We start from the raw sequence: 23,503 nt of genomic DNA, 5'->3' as shown, positions 1-23,503 counted from the left end.
AAAAAAACACAATACCTGAAATAAAAATCCCCTGGGTTTGAATAATAGCAGCTAGGACACTTCAGAGGAAAGGGCAGTACACTTGAAGATAGGTCAAAAGAAATTGTTCAAATTGAAGCACAGATATTTAAAAGATAAATTAAAAATAATAGAACTTCAAGCACAATATAAAAGACCTGATATATATGTACGCACATGCACTTGGGGTTTTAGAAAGAGTAAAGACAAAAACAAAACAAAAAATGGATACATAGCCAGATACTTTTTCAATTTGATTAGAAACATCAGTGCACAGCTTCAAGAAGTTCAGTGAACCTAAAACAGGATACAGACAAAGAAAATCACACCCATCCAAGTCATAGTCAACTTGATAAAAACTAAAGATAAAGGGAAAACCTTGACAGCAGCTAGGAAACAATGACAGGAATGACGGTTGATTTCCCTTCAGAAACAATTGAGGGCAGAAGACAATGGAACAACATCTTTAAAATTCTAAAAGAAACCACCACCACCATCCCTATCATGTCAGCCCAGAATTCTACAGCTAGTGAAGATTTCCTTCAACAGTGAGGGCAAAACAGAAATATTTTCAGATAAGGGAAAGCTATGATGATTTGTCACCAGTGAGCCATCATAATGAGAAATACTTCTGGCTGAAGGGAAATTTTACAGATGGAAGTTTGGATCTTTAAAGAAAGAATCTAGGAGCACCAGAAAAGGTGTCTGTGGGTAAATATGGAGAAGGCAGTGGCAACCCACTCCAGTACTCTTACCTGGAGAATCCCATGGATGGAGGAGCCTGGTAGGCTACAGTCCATGGGGTGGCTAAGAGTCAGACACGACTGAGCGACTTCACTTTCACTTTTCACTTTCATGCATTGGACAAGGAAATGGCAACCCACTCCAGTATTCTTGCCTGGAGAATCCCAGGGACAGAGGAGCCTATTGGGCTGCCATCTATGGGGTGGCACAGAGTCGGACACAACTGACGTGACTTAGCAGTAGCAGCAACAGTGGATAAATATAAACACATGTGACTTGTCCTTGACCACCTCCTACTTCTATCCATATTAGCAATAATTCATAACATCCTTCCCCCTGCTTTGCCCCATTTCATCTCCAGTGAGTCTTACTCTCAGAAGATGGCCTCAAATCTTACTTTATATTAGGTACAAACCACTTCATTCCTTGCTTTTCCCCTATAATATAATAATAATAATTACTGTTGTTACAATGACTAAACATCTGAGTGCTTATCATGTGCCAGGCATTGTCCTAAGTGCTTTATATGTATTAATTAACTTATGTTAACTTGTTATGAGTTATATTCTTTAGGATTTGTACATTTCTGCTAAGAAAACTGAGTAAAGCTGATCCCTTAACAACGTGGGGGTTAGATTTCCACATAACTCATAGTTGGCCCTTTGTATATGTACTTCGATTGCTCTGTTCAACCAACAGCAGATGGTGAAATTCTGTAGTATTTAATACTGAAAAAAATTGCATAAAAGTGCACCAGCCCAGTTCAAACTCATGTTATTCAAGGGTTAACTGCATCTGAGATGTTAAATTCCTTGCCAGCATCAACAGCTGGAAATGGGAGAGTCAGGATTCAAAGGTATTTGCAAAGTTGTCTGTGTGTGTCCACCTGTATTCCCATCCCTCCAGGTGCTGAGCGTTTGCTCCTTCTATCAAAGCAAGCCTCTGCCTGGGTTCTCTTGGCTCTGACCCTCTCAGCCGTCAAGCATCTTTTCTCTGTCTTCAACCTTTCATTCTCTACTCACTCTTTCCTTTCATCCAAGAAACATTCTTAAAATTCTTGCATCTTTAAAAAAAAAATCGGTCCCTGTCACTAAGCGGCTGTCTAGCTCTCTGCCAATCTCTCACCTCACTCCATTGGTATGCTTCCTGGGAAAGGGCCCCAGTCCAGCTGTCCCCACCTCTTCTCCTCCCACCCATTGCTCAGTCAAGGTGGTCTGGTTCCTGCCTGTCTGCCCACTGAGGCTGCTCTGGCTGTGGTCACCATGGCCGTTCATCTCCAAATTGTAAGGACTCTCTATAGGCCAGACTCTACTAGTAATAGATGAACTTGACCCAGTGAAACAGTCCTCTTCCTTGACACTCTGGCTTCCTTGGCTTTCATGACATGACTCATTTCTGGCTCTCCCTGCCTCTCTAACTGCTGTTCCTCACTGGCCTCTTACAGGATCCTCTTCATTTCTCTGTTCTTAAAACATTGGCATTCCCCACTGTTTTGTGTCGGGTACCTCATTTACATCCCAGCCTACATCCCAGGCCTCACCTCTGTCCTGAGCCCCAGATCCAGGTAGACAATCACTTACTGAACATATCCATCCACGCATCCTCTAGACCCCTCACTAAACAGTGTCCCATAAAGAGCCCACTCTCCCCTCCTGGCTTACTTCTTCTACTTTCCCCATCTCCATGAAAGGCACCTCCACCTCTGTAGGTGCACAAGCCTCCGGAAGCCCTCCTGAGTTCTTCCCTTGTTCTCACATCCTCACAGTCCGCTCCCTCACAGCAGAGGATCACTGAGCTGACACTTTGCCTCCAGAGCGCTTTCAACTGCCCGTTTCTCGCCATTCCCACCATCACTGCCCCAGTTCAGTCCCCCAACCTCTTTTACCTGAAGAGCTGCAACAGCTTCCTGACTCATCTCTCTGCCCCCAGGTTGTCCCCTGGATAATTTTTTTAATTAATTATTTATTTTTGGCTATTCTGGGTCTTCATGGCCACATGCAGGCTTTTGCTAGCTGTGGTGAGCAGGGGCTACACTCCAGTTGCAGTGTGAGGGCTTCTCATTGTGGCATCTTCTCTTGTTGCAGAGCACAGGCTCTAGGGGCACAGGCTTCAGTAGTTGCAGCCTGTGGTCTCTAAAGTAGCTGTGGTGCACGGGTTTAGCTGTTCTGCAGCATGTGCAATCTTCCCAGACCAGGGATCAAACCCATGTCCCCTGCATTGGCAGGCAGATTCCTAACCACTGGACCACCAGGGAAGTCCCTCTCCTGGATAATTAATCTTTCACGCAGCACCAGCGTTATCTTCCTAAAACATAAATCTTACCATATGACTCCCTATTGCCTCCAGGAAACCATATGAACGCTTGAGCGTGGCCTGCATAGGGCCTGCTCCTAGCTTCCCCTCTTTGATCTCATTTCCCCCCTTGCCCAGCTTGTACTTTACACTTTAGCAATAAGATTGTGGTCAGGACTCTTGCACACATATCACTTTATGTTTCTGTGCATTTGCTAATGCTGTTTCCTGCCTTTTCTAATGCTCTTTCACAAGGTTAAAACTTATTCAGAGATCAAGATCCACTCCTTTGCAAGTCATTTTCCAAGCCCTCAAGTTGGCCTCAGGGCCCCTCTTCTAACAGTTTCTCTACTAAACTGGAAAGATCTCATGTTGGTCAGTTTCTCCCACTGGCCAGTGATTTGGTAATTCTCAACATGTAGTCCATGGACCACTTGCTTCCGAATCACATCAGAAGTTTATTAAATATGCAGGTTGCTGGGTCCAGCCCAGACAGACAGAATCATAATCTCTAGGATGTCAGTCTGGGAATCAGAATTCCAGACAAGCCCTTGGATAACTCATTTGAGGAATAAAGTTTGCAAACAGCTGTGCAGACTCTGAGCTCCTGCTATAATTGGTCTGAGAAGGCTATGATACCCAGAAGGAGGGCAGACTCCCTGCCCAAGGTGAGAGACAAGGAGATGCCCATGCCAGCAGAAGAAGGGACTAATCATGGATGAAGAAACCAAGGCTCACCCAGGCTTGAGTGGGGTGGCAGAGGCAGGGTCAGGGCCCAGGTTTCCCTGACCGCAAAGCCCCTCCTCCTGACACTTGAGCTGTATTCCCTCTGCTTCCTGAAGTCCCTTCATTTCTGAAGCAATCATTGAGTGTGTATGTGGGAGTCACATTCTGTCTGGCTCCTTACTGTCAAAATCTGTGGTCATTGGCCATAGCCTGGCAGAGTCCACCTAAGAGGAAGTTCATTTGCATTTCAACAACAAGAAAAGTCAGCTAAGGGCAGAACAGAAACAAGAACTTTTAAGATGGCTTTGATTTCCAGAAATTTTCTAGCTCCTCAGAATCATTTATTTTTCCAGACACAAGGCACAAGCAGCTGGCCCTACACTATTGCCAGCTCTAGCCCATCACTCCCAGACAGGCCAGATCTACAGGGAGAAGGCAGGAATGGTCTTCCCTGGGCAGCTCCTTTCTGGCACATGGTGTAAGTAAGTAAGTAATACTCATTCACTTGTCACTCTTGAGCGCTTACTATGTGTGATTCGCAGACCAAAATAGACTCTAGGCCTTGTGTATAAGGAGCTGTTCACTCTCCCGGAATGCTCTTCCACATGGTTAACGCCTATTTAGAGTTCAGGATTCAGCCTTGAATTTCCAAACTTGCGGAGAAGCTAAGATGAGCACACAGAACTAATCAGAACACAGATTAGACAGATGGGAAGGGCTATTGTAATTGAGGGGCACTCAGAGGAGGGGGCTTCCCACGTAGCACTAGTGCTAAAGAACCCACCTGCCAATGCAGGAGACATGAGAGACGCAGATTCAGTCCCTGGGTGGGCAAGATCCCCTGGAGGAGGGCATGGCAACCCCCTCCAGTATTCTTGCCTGGAGAATCCCATGGACAGAGAAGCCTGGCAGGCTACAGTCCATGGAGTTGGCACAACTTAAGCGCCTGAGCAGGCATGCATGCAGGAGGAGGCAGAAGTGGTGGATTGGAGGCGTGGGGAGGAAACCCCAGACAGAGGGAAGAGGGGTTCTGATTTTGGCAATGGCAGAATTCCTATCAGACCAACCCTCCTGCAGACTACAGTGATAAACTCTGAGCAAAATGTAACAACTACCTGAAGGCACTTACAAACAGGTAGAATCTAGAGGCGAGTCAAAAACTTAAGAGAATGGCTCTGGGTGAGCCTGTTTTTATGATTGTCTATTCACCCGAAGGCAGTCCCGGCTGGAGTTGAGGGGTGGGGGCTAACACTTGGCAAGAAACCCATAGTCTTGTTGGTTAAAAATGAAAGAACAGGTCATAAAACTATCACAGCAGCCAGAAAATGTGGAAAATCCTGGAGATGAGAAAGCGACAGACAGGGCACCCCAAATTCTGCATGAAAATACCACTCAAATCCCGGGCCCAAAGAGACCATAAGCAGTGTAAGACTGAAAACCAAACAGATAGGCAAACAAAGCTGAACAGAACTTTAAATTGCTGCCTACCACAGGGAAGAGAATTGAAAATCTGGGTTCAATGAATATTATTTCAAAGGAACAAACAGAATCCATAGTCTTAATCACAATGTGCAGTATACAACTCAAAACTACTATAAAGTGAAAGCCATATTCAATTAAAAAAAAGAAAATGGAGACCAACCGTGACGTGACCCAGATGCTGAAAGCAGCAAGCATTTTTAGATAGCTAATATAATTATGCTCAAGCATATAAAGAAAAATATGCTCATAATGAAAGCCCAGATTTTAAAATCTCAGCAGAGAAAGAGAAATTATAAAGAAGCAAATACAAATTTAGAACAAAAAATACAATATCTGAAGTTTTAAAATGCTTAACAGTAGACAGCAAATGACAGATCAGTCAGTAAATTTGAAAACAGATCAACAGGAATTGTTTGAAAGGATAATATGAGACCACCAGACAAAAAGAACTAGCTACCCAGGCAGGCCATGGGCTTCCCTCATAGCTCATTCGGTAAAGAATCTGCCTGCAATCCAGGAGACCCAGGTTCGATTCCTAGGTCGGGAAGATCCCCTGGAGAGGGAAATGGCAACCCACTCCAGTATTCTTGCCTGGAGAATCCCATGAACAGAAGAGCCTGGCAGGCCACAGTTCATGGGGTCGCAAGAGTCAGACATGACTTAGCGACTAAACCACCACCACAGGCAGGCCACATCCTCCTACAAAGGGCCCCAGAAACCTTGCTGATTTCCTGTTACGTGCCACAACCTCCGACTCCCTCCAAAGTTCAGTAGAGGTCACACAGCATGTGTGGACTGATGGGAACATGTGTATGGATGTGTGTGAGTAGACGTATGAGTGGAGACACACAGGTGTGCGCGCAACTATGTATCTGCAGGTGGAAAGAAGAAGATATAAACAGATTGTGAGGCACGAGAGTGAGGTGAGATGGGGAGGAAGTCATTTCTGCTTTGAAGGTAAAGCGCAGGTCAGTGATATGCACACGGCCCTGGTGATGCCAGAGGCCAAGGGACTGAGGTGACCAGGAGCCTCCATGGGGGAGGAGGACAGATTTCTGACAACAAACCTAGACGCTCTGTCAAAGCCTCCTGGGGCAGAGCACGGCCAGCCCTGGAGGATCTGGCATGCAGCTAGCCGAGTGCCTCATCCAAATGGGTCCTTGGTCTGTTTTCAGGGGCCTCTGCCGGTGCCTTAATGGGCTCGTCCTGAAATAATGACAGCCTCTTTGACCCTCAGCTTCCCATCTCTAAAATGGGGACAGTCATAACTTCCTTCAAGGACTCTTGGATCAAGTGAGTTAGACTATGTGAAGGTACTCTGTACAAACAAAATGAGGACTGACCAACTGATGGTAGGATTTCCAAAAAAAGCCATAGAAGAAACCCACCCACTCAACCTACAGGAGACCCTCCAATAACGTTTCTCAGGCTGGTTTTGTGGAATATAGCCTCATGAGAGAGGCCATCTACAAGGATGAAAGTGAACTGTGATCAAGTGTTTCTAGGAAACGTTTCATGTTCCAGCCCACAGTGGGGATCCATAAAGCACACTGACATAGTAAAGGCTCTGAGAAGTCCTGCACGGAAGAATCAGGAACAGTTTCATGTAATCTGATGTTTCCCAAACTCTTGGTCCTAGGAACCTTGGTTCTTATAATTGCTATTCACATCCCAGTAAATGAGTTTTCACAGAGCTTCAGGAAAGGCTAGCCTTCAGAGAATGAGTTCCAAAGGAACCAGAGCATTCATTCTCTGTATTCTGTCTCCTCTTATGAAGCAGGCAGTGACTTATTCTTGCTGGAAACTATTCCACAAAGATGTAAAGAGGATATCAAGAAAACAAGAGCACCAGGCCTGCCTCTGGGAACTCTCCATGACTCCCACGACCCTTCCCTCCCTTCCTCTCCTTGGCTGTGCTGGGTGAGCCTCCTCTACTGCCTGATGCCCTTCCAAGGAAGCCAGACTGCATCCTGCTGTGGTTATATCACCCCAAACCTAGCAGTGCCTATTTATTCCTTTAATATTGCCAACTGTACTGCTTATGAAAAATAGCAGGCACTTCATCTTACACAAAAAAGGAGGGACTTTAACAAGACGGATTTCATAGCTGCATCCACGTTTATCTTCTTCTGCAGGTATGTTAACTAGTGTTAACAGGGGCTCAGACACCCAGTGAAGAATGATGGCACATTATACGCCTCCCTCTGCACAAAAGCTCCCATTGGCCCAGCACATGCCCAAGGAAAGAGATGTTTCCTGAGGCACTTGTTGAAATCATTTTTGCTATGTGCATTTATTATGAAATGTAATTTTGCATCCACTTTCTAACAAGACACAGTAATAAACTCTGTGGTAGAAATTTGCATGGTAATTTGCATAAGCTGACTCGAGATTCTCTTCTCAGGAAAAGAAATCATGAAAAGGAATGTATGCGTGTCTTCTTTCAGCCTTGGCCAGGCCTTGGCCCGTGGCTGGGGAAGCATCTTGGCAAGTGGCAGAAAGCAGCTGGGCATGGCAGGCCCTTGACAATGAAGCTGCTGTTTATGCCCTGCACCACCAACCCTCAGAGGAGAGTATCAGGGTAAAGTCATGCAAATGAGCATGCAAATGAAGCTGGTGAAACTTAGGGATTCAGACCAGCAAGTGGGTGTGGTGGGGGAGGGAGACAGCAGCTTCTGGGAAACATGCTGGGCAGGGTCTGGCCTGGCCAGCAGCTCAACCAACTACCTTGGGGGAGGGGCAGTTGGCTGGAAGGCCACAGGGCAGGTACCTGGATTCTTTCTGACACTTTAGCCTCAAAGGTTACACAATCCCCATGGCCACTTTCCTCCCGATGGGAACTGGCTTGTGCTAGTCACCAACCAATATAAATATGTATTGATTGCTCTTTCATTTCCTGACTGTGCTCTAAAACATCAACCAACAATAATATACTTTCCAACTTTAAACAAGGGGTTGTATGCGTGCATGCAAGTTGATTCAGTCATGTCCGACTCTTTGCAACCCCATGGACTGTAGCCCACCAGGCTCCTCTGTCCATGGGATTCTCCAGGCAAGAGTACTGGAGTGGGTTGCCATGCCCTCCTCCAGGTATCTTCCTGACCCAGGGATCGAACCCGTGTCACTTATGTCTCCTGCATTGGCAGGCAGGTTCTTTACCACTAGTGCCACCTGGGAAGCCCAAATAAGGGGTTAAGTTTCATCAAAATTAGTCAGTTCTTTCAAAAGCTACACAGATGCCAAGGGATGTGTGGCCTGAAGCTCCCTGAGAGCTCTCCCACAGGCTCACAAATGCACAACCCCTCTCCTCGGCTCTCAGGGAGAAAGAGGTTCTTGGGGGAGGACTTTTAAGTACATCTACAAGTAACCCACAAAGTAAATTAGGAAGGATTACTAAAACCTGGGCCAGAGTTGTGTGATGGGGCCACTTCACTTATGAACACTAGCAGGTGCTATTGGACTCCCCGAATACCAATTGGCAACCTCCTACTCCCTTGTAGGCCTGGAAACTGTCAACGAAAAACTCTGCTTTCCCAACCTCGCTAGAGGGTAATGGCGATCAGGTGACTCAGTTCTGGCCAATAAGACACAAGCTGTAGTCTGCTGGAGGAGGATGGGACTCTAGGGAAGTTCTTGCTATCCTTTTTTTTCCTGCCTTGAATGCAGAGGTGATGTCTGAAGCAGCAACAGCCAAGCTGCATGAAGATACGAACCCACAGAACAAGAAGGCAGAATAGAACCCAGGGGCCTGGGATATGCCTGATGGTATCACTGCACAGCTGGCCCATCTCAAGGCCTACTGTGACTTCTTGCACCTGAAAAACCGAAACCCTCCCTTATTTAAGCCAGGTTAGTCAGCCTTCTGTACTAGAGGCTGACCACATACCTAATTTTAATATGCTTGACAAAAGAGTGGAAGAGAAGCCAGAGGAGAGGAGGGAGGGAAAGAAAAGATGTCACAGTCAATCTGCCCTCAGACCAGTCCTAGGTAAATGTCCAAATGGAGCACCTGGGTGACTGGTGCTTCTCCAGTGGGTGTCTGAGGGCAGGGTCATCTTGCCAAGCTGCCTGGCATTTAGGGGTATTTCACCATATAAGAGTGTTGCCTCACATTTTGACCACAGAACCTAGTATTTGTGAAACATGGAACTCTTAACTGTATTAATATGATAAAATCATCATGTTGCTGCTGCTGCTACTAAGTCGCTTCAGTTGTGTCTGACTCTGTGCAACCCCATAGACGGCAGCCCACCAGGCTCCCCCATCCCTGGGATTCTCCAGGCAAGAACACTGGAGTGGGTTGCCATTTCCTTCTCCAATGCGTGAAAGTGAAAGTGAAGTAGCTCAGCCATGTCCGGCTCCTAGCAACCCAATGGACTGCAGCCTACCAGGCTCCTTTGGCCAACTCTAGCATCATGTTGCTAGAGTTGGCCAAAGGCAGAGATCAGTGTTCTGCCAGAAGTCTGGGGACCGGGCAGCACCCGGCAGAGTGCCAGAGCTCTGCACACACGCACATGCAGGCATGGATAGGAGGGCCACGTTTTCCCACACTTTGTGAGCAAGTCATTGTTAACTTCATCATCATCATCAACTTAATCTGCAGTGGAGCTGTTGTTTAGTATTGCTCTCTGCAGAGTATGGCAATGCACATTTGTATCAACAGTATTTCTGATCTAAAATTTCCCATCACCTAGGCTTTAAGGCGTCCATGAGCTATGTTTTAAATACATATTGACCACATTCCTACTGCTGAAGTTTGAGGCCACTGGTCTAGGTGATGTAGGGGTTAAATGCCATCCAAATAATTTCTGGATTAAAAAACGCAACACTAAGAAACTGAGATGATAGCCCAGACTCTTAGCTAAGTGACAGAGGTGGGATTTCAACCCAGGCCTCTGAAGGCAGCATTGTTTTGGAGGAAAAGAAGGAGTTAATATCAGAGGATGTGCTGACTCAGTGTGTGACTCAGTTCTTCGCAGGGTGTGACCCCACTCTGCCCACCATGACAGGGGTGAAGACCCTCCCCTGTCTCCTCAGGTGCCGGGTGGTTACCTGAACACCACCTAAGCACACGTGGCCTCTCGGATTCTATGGAGAAAGGCCTTTCCTCCTGGCCCTCCACCTGCTGTCTACAATCTGACCCAGGAAACTCATCAGCTCCCAAGGCTTCAGGGATCCAGATCCTGCCAGCCCTTCCTGGGCCCACTCACATAGCAGCCATTTTCAAACATCTTCACTTGGCTGTTCCACCATTACTTCCCACTCGACTTTTCGTTTTCCTTTGTGTTGATGGTACTGAAACTCTTCCGAGGTGTCTGGACAGAAACCCAGGGCCCACTCAAGCCTCTCCCTCCTCTGCACCCCACAGGCCTACTCTGCTGCTCACCCCTCGCACGGTTCTGTGTGTCCAGCCCAGGCTTGGCCCTGGCCCCCTCTCTCAGCCCTGCATGACTGGTGAGTGATGCCCCTCCCTGCCCTTCCACTCGCAGAGCTGCCCCAAGTCTGTGGGCCCGGCTGCAACTGCCATCCTGCCCTGGCCCAGGTCCCCAGGCCCGTCTCCTACAAACTCTGGCTTCTTTGATTCCCATCAGAGCCAGCCTTCAGGAAGCCCAGTAGCTTTCCACTCTATCCCATGAGCCCAAACCCCACTGAGCTTCTAGGGCCGTCACAGCCTCATCAGCAGGATCCCAGACAGGTCTGGTGGGGAACCCCGCTTTGCATGCCCGAGTCCTCACTCCAGCTCCCTGGGGCCTCAGGCAAGTTCAGCCCCAGACATGGCCGGGGGCAGGGGGACTCGCTGTCACACAGGATGAGGTTGAACACCCTCTACCCTCCATGCCCTGGCTCAGGGCACAGCCAGATTCTGTGGCCAACACAGAGTAAGCACGTGGCAAACACGTGTTGTCAGAGTACGTGCACAGGGGGGACAGGAGACAGAGCCAGAGACACACAGCAAAGATGGGAGTGAGGGAGTCAGTCCTGACAACTGTCTGGGCACCTCAGCCAATCAAGGCGAGGCGGGAGGGCGCTGCTGGGCTACAGGGCTGATACATAAGGTATGAGTGGGCAGTGCTGGGGAGTGATCACCGTTCAGGGACCAACTGGGAACATCCCCAGAGCCCTCGTGGTTGGTGTCTACTTCCCAAGTGTCTCTGTCATCATGTTAAGAAAAACTAACATTTCCCTCTCTCCATCTCCAGAGAATTTATTAAAATGGGCCTGTGTACGCACGGAATTGGAGCCCCAGCCTCCCAGTCTAATTACCATTTTAGAAGATACTGGGAAAGAAATTCCACCTGCAGTCAAAAAATAAGAAGTCAGAAAAGCCTGTGGTGGGGAGGGCACCTGGGCTTTCATTGCTTGTTTCCACGACATTGGATATTGACACTGGGCCACGATGGAAACTTAGTCTGATGGGGTCTAAAAATCAAGGCAGTCAGTCCTTCCTGAAGCCACTGTGGTATGAAGAGGCACCTGACACCAGCTGTGGGCAGGCCCTGTGAGGGCCCATGAATGCAGCATTGAATCTGAAAGGTCCTGGCCTCAGCCAAGCCGAGAGCCCATCCAGCAGCCAAAGCAGGAGGTGTTCCTGTAGAGCCGGGAGAGGGAGCTGCAGAGGGGCACAGAGCATGGGGACAGCCCAACTATGGGGCACAGAGCATGGCACAGCCCAACCACGGGGCACAGAGCATGGCACGGCCCAACCACGGAGCGCAGAGCATGGCACGGCCCAACCACAGGGCACAGAGCATGGGGACAGCCCAACCACGGGGCACAGAGCATGGGGACAGCCCAACCACGGGGCACAGAGCATGGCACGGCCCAACCACGGAGCGCAGAGCATGGCACGGCCCAACCACAGGGCACAGAGCATGGGGACAGCCCAACTATGGGGCACAGAGCATGGCACAGCCCAACCACGGGGCACAGAGCATGGGGAGAGCCCAACCACGGGGCACAGAGCATGGGGACAGCCCAACCACGGGGCACAGAGCATGGGGACAGCCCAACCACGGGGCACAGAGCATGGCATAGCCCAACCACGGGGCACAGAGCATGGCATAGCCCAACCACGGGGCACAGAGCATGGGGACAGCCCAACTATGGGGCACAGAGCACGGCACAACCCAACCACGGGGCACAGAGCATGGCACGGCCCAACCACGGGGCACAGAGCATGGCACGGCCCAACCACAGGGCACAGAGCATGGGGACAGCCCAACTATGGGGCACAGAGCATGGCACAGCCCAACCACGGGGCACAGAGCATGGGGAGAGCCCAACCACGGGGCACAGAGCATGGGGACAGCCCAACCACGGGGCACAGAGCATGGGGACAGCCCAACCATGGGGCACAGAGCATGGGGACAGCCCAACCACGGGGCACAGAGCATGGCATAGCCCAACCACGGGGCACAGAGCATGGGGACAGCCCAACTATGGGGCACAGAGCATGGCACAACCCAACCACGGGGCACAGAGCATGGCACAGCCCAACCATGGGGCACAGAGCATGGGGACAGCCCAACTATGGGGCACAGAGCATGGCACAACCCAACCACGGGGCACAGAGCATGGCACAGCCCAACCACGGGGCACAGAGCATGGGGACAGCCCAACTATGGGGCACAGAGCATGGCACAACCCAACCACGGGGCACAGAGCATGGCATAGCCCAACCACGGGGCACAGAGCATGGGGACAGCCCAACCACGGGGCACAGAGCATGGGGACAGCCCAACTATGGGGCACAGAGCATGGCACAGCCCAACCACAGGGCACAGAGCATGGCACGGCCCAACCACAGGCACAGAGCATGGGCATGGCCCAACCACAGGCAGACATGCGCTTGAGCCTTGGTGACTCAGGAACATCTCACAGCAGAGAAGGGGAGCAGGAAGGGCATTCTAGCAAAGCTGACGCCATGAGCCAAGGCGTAGAGGCCTCAGAGTGTCACTGACGGGGGAGCAGCAAGCAGAGCTGGGCCACAGGACACAGGACAGGCAGTGGGCCAGGGGCGATGACACGGAAGCCAGAGGTGGGCTGGGGTTTTGAGGGACTCAAACAACATGGGGAGACGTTGAGGCTTTGATCCACAACGAAGGACCACTGAGGCTCCTGAGGACCACTGCAAAGACCTTGAGGCCTCCTCTGCTGCCCATCGCTGCCAAGAATACCAACCAGCCAGGAGTGCCACTGTTATCAATGGGGCATCAACAAGTATTGTAAGTATTATAACATTTGAAAGATCAAATAATCAAAATAATGTCTGTGAGATCATTCATACACATACACACACACACACACACACACAAGTGAACACCAAGTCAGACTTAAGAACTGAAGTTAGAGCTGTGATTCAGATGTAAAGTGATGCAGGAGGACTCCCCTAGCAGGGAAGAGAGGCCTCTGGCAAGCCCACCCTGGTACAGAGCACGGCCTGTCCCGAACGAGACAAAGTGTGGCTGAGACAGGCATCCCAGAACTGACGTCCAAGGTTGTGTACGTCACTCGGGACCCAATGTCCTTACCCTTTAGTCAATTCTTACCAAGTCTACTAGTTATCTGGTATTTCAAATGACAGCAGAAGAAAAGAAGGGATAAGAGGGAGGCAGAGAAAGGGGCTGTATTTTAGGCAAGGATGCTGACTGGTCCAGAGCGAGACAGACAGACTAAAGCGTAGACACAGCACTATAATTGGCAGTGAGCTGTGTTCTGCATGTTCTGTAAGTCCAGGAAGGTGGGGACACCTCTTAGCACAACAGTCCTCAGGGTGTTCTATAAATATTTATCCTTTGAGGACTCAATGACAAAAGGATTCCATGACCAAATACATCTGGGAGATTCTGCACACTACATCTTTCAGCAGATCAAAACCATACACTGATATGGTAAAGGCCCTGAGAAGTCCTGCAGTAGAATTCTGTTCACCAGTGATCCTCAGTCTCTTGCCTTTTTTCCTCAAACAACACCTATTAACATCCCTTAGAACTACTAGCTCACAGAAAAATGGCTTAGAAAAATGCACTATTTGTCTGTCTTAAGGAAGAAAACAATACATTTTTTCTTAAAAACAGTTGAAATGATTAAGTTTGGTGCCTCATGATAACAGCTATAGTTGCAGGGGAAATTCATTTCATTTGACAAACCTCGCCACTCATCCATGGTGCCAGAAAAGTGAAATGTTACTGACCTTCAAGAGCTCAGCCTTCAGTTCCTGGAGCCATTTCTGTTTGACTCCAGATCTCCCTTGAGAGCCAGAAGCACTCAGGTCACTCCACCTAGCCTCCTGCCCAAGTAGAGCAGTGTAGGCCCATCACACTAGTCTCTCCAGGGAAGGAAGGGCCCCAGCAACCACGTGTGTGTGTGCACACACACACAAAGGTCCAGCCAACAGCCACGCTAGAGAAGCGCATTCTCCCACTGCTCTTTCACGACCCTCATTTAGAATCTTGTCCATTCACCTCCATATGATGACTCCCAAGAATCCAAACACTGTAATGATTTAGACCTGCCATGGGGGCAGAAGAACACAGATTGAAAGGTGTCCTTTCTCTCCTGGAAACGTTTTCTTAGAGGTTTGGAGCTTCAGAAGAGCTCAGGGTCTTTACTGGGCTGGGACCAGGATGCAAATGGGAGGCTCCTCCAAGGCAACATAGATGCCCTGGGCCCCATGCACACCCTGCTGTCCTCCAGCATCAGCAGTCCTGGGAGGGTGGCTGGCATGGTATCCAGGCAGCCGTCAAGCCTACAAACACCATGAGGGTGAGGGGCAGGGACCCAGGAACTCACCTGATACGTGTTGTCGAAGCTGTCGTACATGAACCGTGTGATCAGAGATGTCTTCCCGACTGTAAAACAAGAAGAGAGGGGTTCAGCTGTGATCCGGGCCAGGCTCCTCTAAACACATTTCATGCAATAAAAACAGATAATGAAATCAGAAAGCCCAGAGGGAAAGAGGAGACGCAGAAACAGAGAGGTGGGACCCCAGAGCGGGACACTGGGGTGAGGTATCCAAGTCCACACTGGGCGGGCTGCAGAGGACTTCCTGCCAGGTACCAAGGAGGAGGCCTCCCCTGCCCTGTGAACTTTTACCACACAAATCCAGGTCTTCCTTGACCCATAAGAGCCGTATAAGAACAACCAGAGAAAGTGTGCATTACCGAATGCTTCTGTCACAGGCCTACATTCACCTGGAAATAACACCTTGCCCTTGGTCAAGGCTGCGATAGAGGCATTCTCTTTTATTTTAGCCTGGGGCCTGATGAGGAAGGTGACTCTCCAAGGAACCAGAGGGCAGGGGAAGTAAATGGATCATTCCCCAGTGTCTCTCATGGGCAGGACTATTCTTCAAAACGTGTACCTGACTGCCCAGCTCCTCACTGGATATTTACATCCCTGGACCCTGCTGGGTAAGTGCCAGTGGGATCCCCAGTCATTGTGACAAGCGAGGACTCCCGTGCACATTTGCAAATCCCCCTAAGGGCAGTAACATCTCCAACTGAGAACTACTGGTAGGACTAAGGGGAAAAGGAAGTCTCTGGGGAATCCTGTAAATACTTCTGACGTCCCAAACTGCAGGATTTGGCTTCTGACCTCACCCTGTGCAGGTCCCCTGAGGCCTGGCAGTGGCAGAAATGCAGTAGCAGCATCTCTGAGCATCTGGGTGGGGAGGAAGGGCGATAAAGGAACATTTGTTGGGTCAGGCCCCGCATGGAATACTGCACCATCCCACCAAGCCTCTGCTATGACCCTGGGAGGCTCAGAGGTAGACTGGACCGGCTGAGCTTGGCTCAGAGTCCCTTCTGCTTTGGGCTGTGAGAGACAGGTAACTCTGGCAGGCGGAGCAAAAGATCCAGTGCCCAAGAGTTCTCCATTCTGCCTCTCCCCAGTTCTCGGATGGGATGTCCACAGGCCAAACCTGGCAGGGTGGCTGGTCCCTGGTTAGACAGAGCAGGGCAACCCAACGGGGCTCCCCTGGGAAAGGTCCCTTTCCAGTTTGGAAGCCTCAGCAGTGCAGCAGACAAGGGCAGCCCTCTCCTGACAGCCAGCATTTGTAAGGAAAGGACAGTCGTCTTCCACAGGGAGAAGGCATGCAGCTTGGTTCCAGGCTTGCCCAGACTCCACCCCTTAGGTCTCTTCACTGGGCTGTTCCTGATTCGTATCTTTTGTGGTAAAACTATAATTGTAAGTAAGAGTGCTTTCCTGAGTTCTGTGAGTTGTTCTGGTGAATTATGAAACCTGAGGAGGGCCGTGGGAACCCCCAGACTTGTAGTCAGTTGGTCAGAAGTGCAGGACCCTAGGGACCTTGCTCACAGCTGGTGTCTGAGGCGGGTGTCAGTCTAGTGGGGAACTAAACCTGAGCAGTTTGATACCAGCTTAGCTCAGGCAGTGCCAGGACTGAACTGCAGTATATCTGCTGCTGTCAGAATAGCACCATTTCTCTTCCGAACATCTCTGGGGTGAGCAGTAATAGACCCAGGATCTCCTGGCTAAGTTTACCCGGAAACTGCCCTTTGAGCATCCAGTACAAATTAAATCTGTAAAGTGCTTTCCAATTGCTTTAAATTTCTGCTTAAATTCACATGAAAATGAGAAATGGGGGCTTCCCACGCTGGGAGGATTGACTCTGAGGCCACAGAAAAGCATGGCTGTTAACTGCTGAGGGGAGCCCAGAGTGAGAAGTGGAGCAACCCCAAGCCAGCAGGAAGAGGACGAAATCAGGGAGCGCATGGAACCTCCTCTTCCAAAAGCAATGGCAAGTTCCTGCTGCCTCAGTTAAAGAGGCACTGCACGGCCCGCTGGGAGCTCCCGTCTGCGGTGACACACAGCAGCCTACATCTTGGGGAAGGGACACGGTCCTTTTCTCCAACAGGCTCCACCCTAGGACAGGAAAGAGAGACAGCAGAACCCCTAAAAGCCACTGAGGGAACAGGAAGCTCGTGGAGGAGCTGAGAGAGCAGAAATCTCTGCAAGGCTTCTCTGCCAAGTCCCTTCTCAGGGCACCAGCCACGACCAGTGGCTCCCTGGTGGCTTGCAGGGTAACAGCTAGGCAGGAGGAGAAAATGCCCAAGAAACAAGTAGTGTTTTGGGGATCACACAGGGCAACCTTTTAGGTATGGGGTCCTGGCCAGTGTCAGTATTTTCTCAGCTTTCTCACAGACCCAATAAAAGACGACGCTTGAACCATGTATTTATGGAGGTTGTGTCAGACACACCGCAGGGGCTGTGCCAGGTGCAGATTTACACGGCAGCAACAAAGAGGGGAGACGGGACACCTACCTGCCTAAAGCCTGTAGGAATTCTGTGCTTGCAGCAACAGTAAGCCCCTAAGACTACCCTGGTTAGTCCTCAACTCTGAGTCGGGTACTTATGCACCTCCATTTTATACAAGAGGAAACAAGCTGACAGCTCCTTGCCCAGGGCCAGAGCTGAGTGGGGCCAGGATGAGGCAGTCAGACCGGGGACTGAGTTCCTATGCCTCACGCCCCTCAGCATCTCTGGGTCATGCTGGGTTACAGGATTCTGCCAGGTCATCATTGCCACCGCTGTAGATGTCATGGAGCTCCAGGAATAGCTTAGTCTCTATTTTTTGGGCTCCAAAATCACTGCGGATGCTGATTGCAGCCATGAAATTAAAAGATGCTTACTCCTTGGAAGGAAAGCTATGACCAACCTAGATAGCATATTAAAAAGCAGAGGCATTACGTTGCCAACCAGCGTCCGTCTAGTCAAGGCTATGGTTTTTCCCGTGGTCATGTATGGATGTGAGAGTTGGACTGTGAAGAAAGCTGATAGCCAAAGAATTAATGCTTTTGAACTGTGGTGCTGGAGAAGACTCTTGAGAGTCCCTTGGATGGCAAGGAGATTCAACCAGTCCATTCTAAAGGAGATCAGTCCTGGGTGTTCATTGGAATGACTGATGCTAAAGCTGAAACTCCAATACTTTGGCCACCTCTTGCGAAGAGTTGACTCACTGGAAAAGACTCTGATGCTGGGAGGGATTGGGTGCAGGAGGAGAAGGGGACAACAGAGAATGAGATGGCTGGATGGCATCACCAACTCGATGGACATGAGTTTGAGTGAACTCCGGGAGTTGGTGATGGACAGGGAGGCCTGGCGTGCTGTGATTCATGGGGTCACAAAGAGTCAGACATGACTGAGCAACTGAACTGAACTGAAACCAAGGAAACTTTTTCTTGGGATGGGCAGAAGGCAGGGTTTCCCCCTACTCGGGCAGTGCTTGACCCAACCTAGAAGGCCAGAAACTAGGAATTCAGGCAAAAGGAAGGCTTAGAAAATCAAGGATGGATGGGTTAAGACACCTGGGGTGCAACACCCAAAACTGAGTCCTGAATGACAGCCTCATTATGGATTTGATGCAAAAGGGAATGATTTCTTCCTATTCTTCCAGGTCAGGTTTTTTCATTTCTCAGAACAGAAGCCCTCCTCTTCCCCGCCTCAGAGCTTCCCCAAGAGCACCCATACTCTTTCCATGGTTGCTGGGCCAGTGAGGCTCAGACTCTGTCTGAACCTGTCAACTTGGCCTCCCTACTTGGAGGCCTCCTCCTCGCCTTGGCCCTTGATCTGCACCCTTCATTGCAGGCAAGTGTGGCCGGTGTGGCCGTGGTTAGTGTGTCCTGCCCCGGCCCCCATTTGGCTAAGACTGACTGCCGGGCCTCCACCCTGACCCATGGCCCCGGGGCTCCAGGGCGGGGCTCACCAGCCTGAAGAGGACTGACCACCCCTCAGAGTAGAGCCCTGGGCAATGCTATCTGGCACTGGCAGCGGGAAAGGAGCCTCCACACTTTGGCCCCAAGGCCCTGAGACAGAGCTTTACCAAGGAGCCCCTCGCCCACTGCTGCCCTGTGTCATGTTGAGAAGTGGGGCGGGTCAAGGGGCCCCCACGTCCACATTCCTCTCCCCCTGCAAGGCAGAGGCCTCTTCCTGACCCCACACCCCACCTTCAACAACTGCCCCAAGTGGAAGGTGCTGGAACCTGGGAAAGGAGAGCCCACTTACTGAGTCACTCTCAGGCTCACCACAAAGAACAGCGGGACAGCTGGAGCCATCACCTGACTGGACACTGCCACTGGGCTGCGGCCAAGGGGAGGCCCAAGAGGGGCTGTGCATTCAAGCAGCTCAGACTAGCCTGGTAGGGGGGGAGGAGGCCCTCCCCTGAAGCCCCCACCATCCTTCTGCGGCCCCCTGCATCCTATGGGAGGGCCATCCTGCCCACACAGCTCTGTTCTCAAGGTCACACTGTCCCACTGCCCTACAGACAGATCTCAGATACCACCACAGCAACGCAGAACTCTTTTCAGGAGCAAAGATTCAGCTCTTCTGGCAGGAGTTTATTAAAAATAAGCAAGCATATCATTACTGAGCTTTTTCCTCTCTGCTCACAGCTCAGCAATATTCTCGTAATCTTCTGGCGGTTGAAGCCCACAGGATTAAGCAGGGAGATGCATTTCCCCTCTTTCACCCAAATGAGGGTGAGAAAATTCATCCTGAGCACTCACTAGAAGGCTCCAGAAAGAAGGAATGGAAGCGTTCCTACTGAGCTTCTACTCAGCGCCAGACAAGAAATTCGTAGTTTTCCTCATTAATCCTCATCGGGATCCAATAAGGTGGTTCTTCTCTCCAAGGTCACGTGGCTGGGAAGCAGTGGAGCTGACGTATAAACCCAGGTATGACGCCTAGGACCTTGCCTCGTGCAGGACGTTGCGTTGCGCTGGTTTATGGAAAGGTCTGCCCAGCAGCAGAGCAGGAGGTCTGGGGCAAGGGTTCTGGGGTGGGGGGTGCGGCCTGGTAGTCAGGAAGGCCACAAGTGGTGGGGAGCAGCCCAACGGGAAAGTGGGGGTTTGGAGGAGAACAGGTATTTCAGGCAAAGGGAACAGTGTGAGCACTGAGGCAGGGAGACAGGAGGCTTGTGTGAGGTGAGGGACGGGGGCGCAACAAGCTAATTACGGGGAGGAGGGGCGGCAGCCTGGCCAGGGGCCGTGGGGTCACACTGGGGCCTTCGAGGTCCACACCCAACCCTGGTCTCAGGGGAAATGGGGCCAAACCAGGTGTGTGAGGGACAGATAACAAACACTGTTCAAGGAAGCTCTGTATGGGCACTGGGCTGACCTAAACGCAAATCAGAAGCAAGCCCAGTGGGACAGGGCTAGATGGCCCGGCCTGTGGCCACACCGCAGAGCACAATTCCCTCCCAGGGATGGCAGGAGCTTCCGAAGGGTCTTACACAGAGAGGTGGTGGGAAAGGTGTGGCAGATCATAATGTCCATGATGGCTCACAAAATACGCCCCAGCCCACGTGCTCTCCTTACAGAGCACCACTGTCACTCGGGGGGGGGGGGGGGAATTTTCGGGCCTATGACTATGGCAGAAACGGCACTGTTTGTGACTCCAAAGGCAAGGTTAGAAAAGGCAGCTCAGCTTCTGTCTGGAGAGCTCCAGCTCCCTCACGCTTTGGAAGCCAGCCCTGCAACCCAGTCGCCATGCTGAGAGGACGCCGAAGGCAGCCTACACACAGGAGGACCACACAGGACACCCATATGGCAAGAAATGGAGACTCCCAGCCAGCATACCTGTGGGTGGGGGAGCCTTCAGATGACGCGAGTCCAGCCTTGGAGCCATTAAAGTGGGACAGAGACACCCTTTCCCTGCTAGGACCTGCCCAAACTACAGATTCCTGAGCAAAGAATATAGCCTCATTTTCTTGAGTCACTAAATTTTGGAGTGGTTGACAGGAGAAATATCAACAACCTCAGATATGCAGATGATATACCACTCTAATGGCAGAAAGTGAAGAGGAACTAAAGGGCCTCTTGATAAGGGTGAAAGAGGAGAGTGAAAAAGCTGGTTTGAAACTCAACAGTCAAAAACTAAGATCATGGCATCCGGTCCCATCAATTCACGTCAAATAGAAGGGGATAAAATGGAAGCAGTGACAGATTTTATTTTCGTGGGCTCCAAAATCACTGCAGATGGTGACTGCAGCCATGAAATTAAGACACTTGATCCTTGAAAGGAAAGCTATGACAAGCCTAAACATTGTATTAAAAAGCAGAGTATCAATTTGCTGACCAACGTCCGTTAAGTCAATGCTATCAAAGCTACAGCCAGCAGCACTCACCTGGACCTCACCCATGAGGCCACTTACTCCCCCAGCCTCCCATGACCCCACTCCCCATCTCACTGCAGGTCCCAGGAAAATGGATCTTTGTACCTTCAGGTGGCTTCTAGGTGGCAACAGAGGGGCTCACTCTGTGCTAGGCCCAGGCTGGGCACAGAATCCACAGAGGAAAGCAGATGACCCTTTGCCCTGCAGCAGTGGCCTGGCTAAGCTGACAGAGCCAGACTCAGGTGCAAACACCCAAGATGCGGGGCAACTTGAGACAGGGCTACTGAGAGGCCGAAAAAAAAGGCAAGGTCCTCTCTGCTGGGGAACTGCAGAGGTGTCCTGTAGGAAGTTGTAACAAACCTAGACAGCATATTAAAAAGCAGAGACATTACTTTGCCAACATATGGTCAAAGTATGGTTTTTCCAGTAGGCATATACAGATGTGAGAGTTGGACCATAAAGACTGAGTGCCAAAGAATTGATACATTCAAACTGTGGTGCTGGAGAAGACTCTAGAGAGTCCCTTGAACTGCAAGGAGATCAGACAAGTCAATCCTAAAGGAAATCAACACTGAATATTCATTGGGAGCACTAATGTTGAAGCTGAAGCTTTAATACTTTGGCTGCCTGATGCGAAGAGCCAACTCAGTGGAAAAGACCCCGATGCTGGGAAAGATTGAAGGCAAAAGAAGAAGGGGGGCAGCAGAGGATGAGATAGTTAGACAGCATCACCGGCTCAATGAACATGAATGTCAGCAAACTCCAGGAGATAGTGAAGGACAAGGGGAGCCTGGTGCACTGCAGTGTATGGAATGGGCAAGAGTCGGACATGACTTAGTGACTCAACAAGAAAAACACGAGTAAAAGTGCTATGAACATTTGTGCCTACATTTTTTTTATGGATCTATGTTCTCATTTCTCTTAGGGAAAAACCTAGAAGTAAAAATTGCTAGATCAAAGGGTTTGTGTATGTGTAACTTCATAAGAAACTATTAATACCTGTTTCCAAAGTTGAAATGGAAGCAGAAAAATCCAGTAATTACATCTTATGAAGAGTGCAAGTAACATTAACCATAAAAGAAAAGACCTGATGCTGGGAGAGATTGAAGGCAGGAGGAGAAAGGGACAACAGAGGAAGAGATGGTTGGATGGCATCACCGACTCGATGGACGTAAGCTCCAGGAGATGGTGAAGGACAGGCAAGCCCAGTGTGCTACAGTCCATGGGGTCGCTAAAAGTCAGACACGACTGAGTGACTGAACAACAACCTGCAGGAAGCTGGGCTGGGTCTTGATGGGTGGAGACAAGACATCAGGGGACTGACCTTCCCAGGGGAGTGACCAGAAGGGTCTGGTGACGTGAGGCTGAGGCGTCCTCTGCACACAGCTGTCCCTTACCCACATCTCAGCACGGCCACCACCTGAAGCCAAAGACTCCCAGGACTCTGCGGTCAGTGCCCACGAGAGTTCCTGGCTGCGACTGGTACCCGGGCCACCAGCTGACACCTGAGTAGGCTGTGAGCCCCCAGACCCCAATGCAACATTTTCTCCCTCCATGAAGGACTCCTCTCTGCCCTGGCATCTCTACAGCGGGTGTGGGTAGAGGTAGAGAGATATCCATGAGGGCCAGAAATGGGGCAAAACGTGAGACAGAGCACAAGAAATTAGCTGGAGACTTGATGGCGGGCCTGCCAAGGTCTGGCAGCATGTGTGTTCCCCTCGCTGAGCCACGCCCGAACCTTGCCCCAAAATCTGCTCTCTGCGGCACTCTCATGTTTACCGCCCACACCAGGGCAGGTGTGCTATTGAATGGTCGGTGGGTCCTGTCTGGTCCTCCTTGGGGTTAGAGGGCTAGGCCCAGAGTGGGAGGTAGGAAAGCAGGGTTCACTGTCATCTCCAGGCTGCTGTGGTGGGCTGCCCTCCTCATAGACGCCTGTGTTTTTAGAGAAGGGAAAGGGTCTCTGCATCCTTGACCCAGAGACCCTATCAGCCAACCCAGGTCGCAGAAATGTCCACAGCTGTCACACAGGGCTGTCACTTGGGGCTAAAAAGGCAAATCTGCTTCCCCAAGGCTCAGGCCAAGCAACCCACTCCTAGGATGGGCCTGGCTGAC

At 50.5% G+C, this 23,503-nt stretch overlaps 1 protein-coding gene across 1 annotated transcript in view; it reads right to left on the bottom strand.

Moving 5' to 3' along the window:
• RAB6B (RAB6B, member RAS oncogene family) overlaps positions 1-23,503 on the bottom strand; it is a 55,512-nt gene that overhangs the window by 11,866 nt on the left and 20,143 nt on the right. The window contains exon 2 of the mRNA XM_055413463.2: positions 15,055-15,113. Coding sequence (XP_055269438.1) covers positions 15,055-15,113 — 59 coding nt within the window. The remainder of the gene's footprint in view (positions 1-15,054; positions 15,114-23,503) is intronic.

The sequence above is a fragment of the Moschus berezovskii genome, chromosome 1, assembly GCF_049115385.1.
Source record: "Moschus berezovskii isolate FMDL1 chromosome 1, NW_MosBer_1.0, whole genome shotgun sequence".
NCBI lineage: Eukaryota > Metazoa > Chordata > Mammalia > Artiodactyla > Moschidae > Moschus > Moschus berezovskii.
The sequence above is the reverse complement of the archived record's forward strand: the minus strand, read 5'-3'. Positions and strand labels throughout refer to the sequence as shown.